Raw genomic sequence first — 3,633 nt, 5'->3', positions numbered from 1 at the left:
TTCTAGTATCCCATGAACACTAATGCTGGCTGGAATCATTTTTTTCCTTTCATTAGACGGCAGGCAAGACATTGGACTGTTATCGGGAATGGTCACCTGTGCCGTCACGTTGTCAATTCTGGCTTTGGTCGGGATGTTTAACAGATCGCTACGAACTGGGTAGGTTTTTGCAGAACCACTGTTTTCTGATTAAGACCATATATGTGTGTGTGTGATCAAAACGTAGTCACTTTACTTATTTACTAGAAAAATCCATTAACCTTTTTATTTAGAAGAAAGAAAATAAAAGGAACAATGCTGAGTACATAGCCGTGCCAGGCCCTTTACAAGCGTCATTCATTTAATCCGCAAAGTGACCCTGCCAGAGAAGCTCTGTGGCCTAATTTGCAGGTGACTTAAATGCAGCTTACAGAGTCTCAGCCCGAAGCTGGGAGTCTCCACACGGCTGTGTCAAGGCCATGTTCTCTTGTCTGTGCCTCAGGTTTATCTATCTGGACTCTTCAGAGCTTAAACGACAATCTGCCTTGAATCTGCCCCCACAGGTCACTGAATCGGTGTAAAGACAAGTGTGGCTGTGTTTGAATTTCTCACTTTGTTACCAGTTGTGTTGGTGTTTTAGCATCAGCCCTGAGAGCCCTTCTGCTGGCTTCCTTCAATCAGTGTTTTTTTCTACCAATATGATATTAATAAAGATTCATGCCTGATTGTTGAAAATGAGATTTGGGGGAAAGCAAAGCCTTTGATTCTAAATTGTACCAGATGCATTGACTAGTAATAGAGTCTGTTAATAGACCAGAGTTGTTTGATGTGGCTATCTTCCCGTACACACAATTATTCACAAATTTTGACACTTTTCAAATGTTCTTTGCCAAATTGGCCCTGAGTTTCTCTTTCCTGCCATAACTTGCTTCATGAGATAATCCTTCATTTAAATTTATAATCGGAATGCAGTAGAAAGATTTTTAAATGAGCTATGCTAAATAAAGTACATCAATGATTTCTTATCTATGTAGGCTTTTTCCCCAGAACTTAATGTTTCAAAATTTAAATTACACGCCAATAAACATATTCCTAATATCCTTTTGAGGGAGGCCAACTAATATGGAATCTTACTTCTACATGGCTTTAAAATATACTTGATTATAAAGTCCCTTGAAATATCTTAATGCTCAAACACCCCATAAAAATATTGATATTGTATTATCATCCAAAGATGTCCTATTTAATGTGAAATTTAAATGACATTAAGTTTGTAATTAAGAATAACCAAAAACCAAATTTTAGTTGGTAATGACAAGTAAGGAAATAGGACAATTCGTGGCTAAGTTAATTATTTTAATAATTATTCTTTTTAAAAAGATGAAATAAGAGATAATTCCACTATATTTGTTTTTACATGTGAACAGATACTGTGATTTAATATAACAGGCTCTGTGCCCATAGCACAGTGATTATGGTGCCGGCCACATACACTGAGGCTGGTGGCTTTGAACCTGGCCCAGGCCTGCTAACCAACAATGACAAGGGCAACCAAAAAATAGCCAGGTGTTGTGGCGGGCTTCTGTAGTCCCAGCTACTTGGGAGGCTGAGGCAAGAGAATCGCTTAAGCCCAAGAGTTTGAGGTTGCTGTGAGCTGTGATGCCACAGCACTCTACTAAGGGCGACATAGTCAGACTCTGCCTCAACAGTACACTAGTTACAAAAGCTTTATTGCAGAAACAGAAGTAGACACCAGAGGGCATGCCATTTTTAATATACCATGAGCAGGTAAGTGGCTATAGATATGTCCTAACTTTATCAGCATGTTATATAAAAACTTTACCACAATAGTATAAATTTACTAATTTGGTCCAATTTTAAATACAGAAAAAGTGTGAATTAGAAAAAAACTGAATCATAAAATATTGCATAAATATGCGTAAAGACATTATTTTTGCTGTCAAGTCCAAGGTCAAATTGAGCTAACAAGATTCATTCAGCCATTTCAGTTGTTGCTTAGTAAGAGTCATTAGAGAACCTGTTTAAACACATTTGATTTCTTGTTGACGGGTCCATTGTTGACGTGTAAAAATTCATTCATTTAGTCTCTTTTAAATTCTTGGTATAACCTGTTTTCCCAAATCAACTTGCACTGCCAGAATAGAACGTGTTTTGAACGGGTTGCCTGGGGAGGAGGCGGGTGATCTCAGCTCCTCCCTCTTCTTTCCATCCTCCCACTCGGGTGATCCTGAACACACACCGTCTAAGCCCACCCCGGTTCCCGCTGCGCCACATGACTTACAGGGCCCGTTCTCCACCTCCTACTTCATCCATAAAAAGAAAGTCTGGAGCCACCACCATCATCACAACCCTCTTTGGAATAATTAAAAATTCAGAATCAGAAGAGCTCGAATGATAGGGTTTTATTATATAACTTCCTTATTCTTTAATATTCTGTAATTATGGCCACCTTGGAAAGGTCTACAAAATATCTCTGAAATGTTTCAGACTTTCGCACACTGACACCTTCTGCTTGTAACGGTTTATTCTACTTAGTCATCGTGGGTTCCACTGCGGGGACGATTTTCCCACTCACTTCATATCTGGCGTGAGTGCTTGGAAATATTTCTGCTTGCTAGAAAGAAGCAGAGCCCCAGAGACAAGAGGAAAGCCTGGAGGTGCCGTGGTGAAGTTCCCACTGAACTTTAGGCAGAGATGGAAGCCTCAGCTCCTGCCCCAGGAGGTATCATTTGCATGGTGCTTCCACTCCAGTTGACTTCCCAGTCTCCTCTGAGGTCGCCTGCCCCAGTCCTGAGGTGATACGCTTCTAATGTGGTGTTTTTGTATTTAGAATTAAAAGAAGAATCTTATTTCTAATGCCAAAGTGGCTTCAAGAAGACATTCCTAATATGGAAAACAGCAACGTTGTGAAAATGCTGCAGGTAATCAGACACCCCAAACGGGACCAAGGGTGCAGTCGGAGATTAGTGAAGAGTTCCTATCACTAGATAAACGCGTGTGTTAGCATAACTGTATATGTGTAAGTGGAAACAAAATTGTACTGTTCAAACCCTACTGAAAAGACAGGAGAGAATGGAGTTAGGGCAAGAAAAAGAAAGGAAAGAAAGAAACAGTGCTATTCAGAAAGGAAACGTACAGTGGAAGGTAATGGGCCAGGTGCCAGAGACGCTGGGTGACCAAACGGTCTGTAGCTGGATTCAGGGACAAAAGGTGGAGAGAGGCAAAGCTCCCGGGAATGAGCCTCCAGGAGTCAAAAGGGCTTCAGTTTTACATGAGGTGGAGAAGCAGGTGGGGACGAGGAGGACACCCCTTCCCCGTGGAAAGTCCCAGTGGGATACAGGAGGATTAACATGAGGGTCCCCAGGGCTGCACCAGAAGAGAGGGTGGCTCCATGATGACCCTGAGGGCACACGGGACTCTGGAGGTTGGGGGGCTCTGCTGCGGGCAGGCCTGCTACTCTCCAGCCCTGGCTGGGCTGCAAGGGGCTCAAAACCCAGTCACAGGGACCCAAGCCTTGCAATGGGAATGCAGTGATGTAAGTGCAGTGATGGAAATGAGCCCAGACCAGATAGAAGGGGCTGTGGGGGGAGGGGAGCCCTGCAGGGGAGGGGCTGTGGGGGGAGGGGAGCACAA

The 3,633-nt window shown here is 42.7% G+C and overlaps 1 protein-coding gene across 1 annotated transcript in view; it reads left to right on the top strand.

Moving 5' to 3' along the window:
* The window catches only part of IL23R (interleukin 23 receptor), a 43,648-nt gene that overhangs the window by 37,602 nt on the left and 2,413 nt on the right, over positions 1–3,633 (top strand). Inside the window, exons 7-8 of the mRNA XM_012801638.1 lie at positions 57–159; positions 2,831–2,921. Coding sequence (XP_012657092.1) covers positions 57–159; positions 2,831–2,921 — 194 coding nt within the window. The remainder of the gene's footprint in view (positions 1–56; positions 160–2,830; positions 2,922–3,633) is intronic.

This window comes from Otolemur garnettii, unplaced genomic scaffold (assembly GCF_000181295.1).
Source record: "Otolemur garnettii isolate 467f Iridium unplaced genomic scaffold, OtoGar3 scaffold00010, whole genome shotgun sequence".
Classification (NCBI taxonomy): domain Eukaryota; kingdom Metazoa; phylum Chordata; class Mammalia; order Primates; family Galagidae; genus Otolemur; species Otolemur garnettii.
The sequence above is the reverse complement of the archived record's forward strand: the minus strand, read 5'-3'. Positions and strand labels throughout refer to the sequence as shown.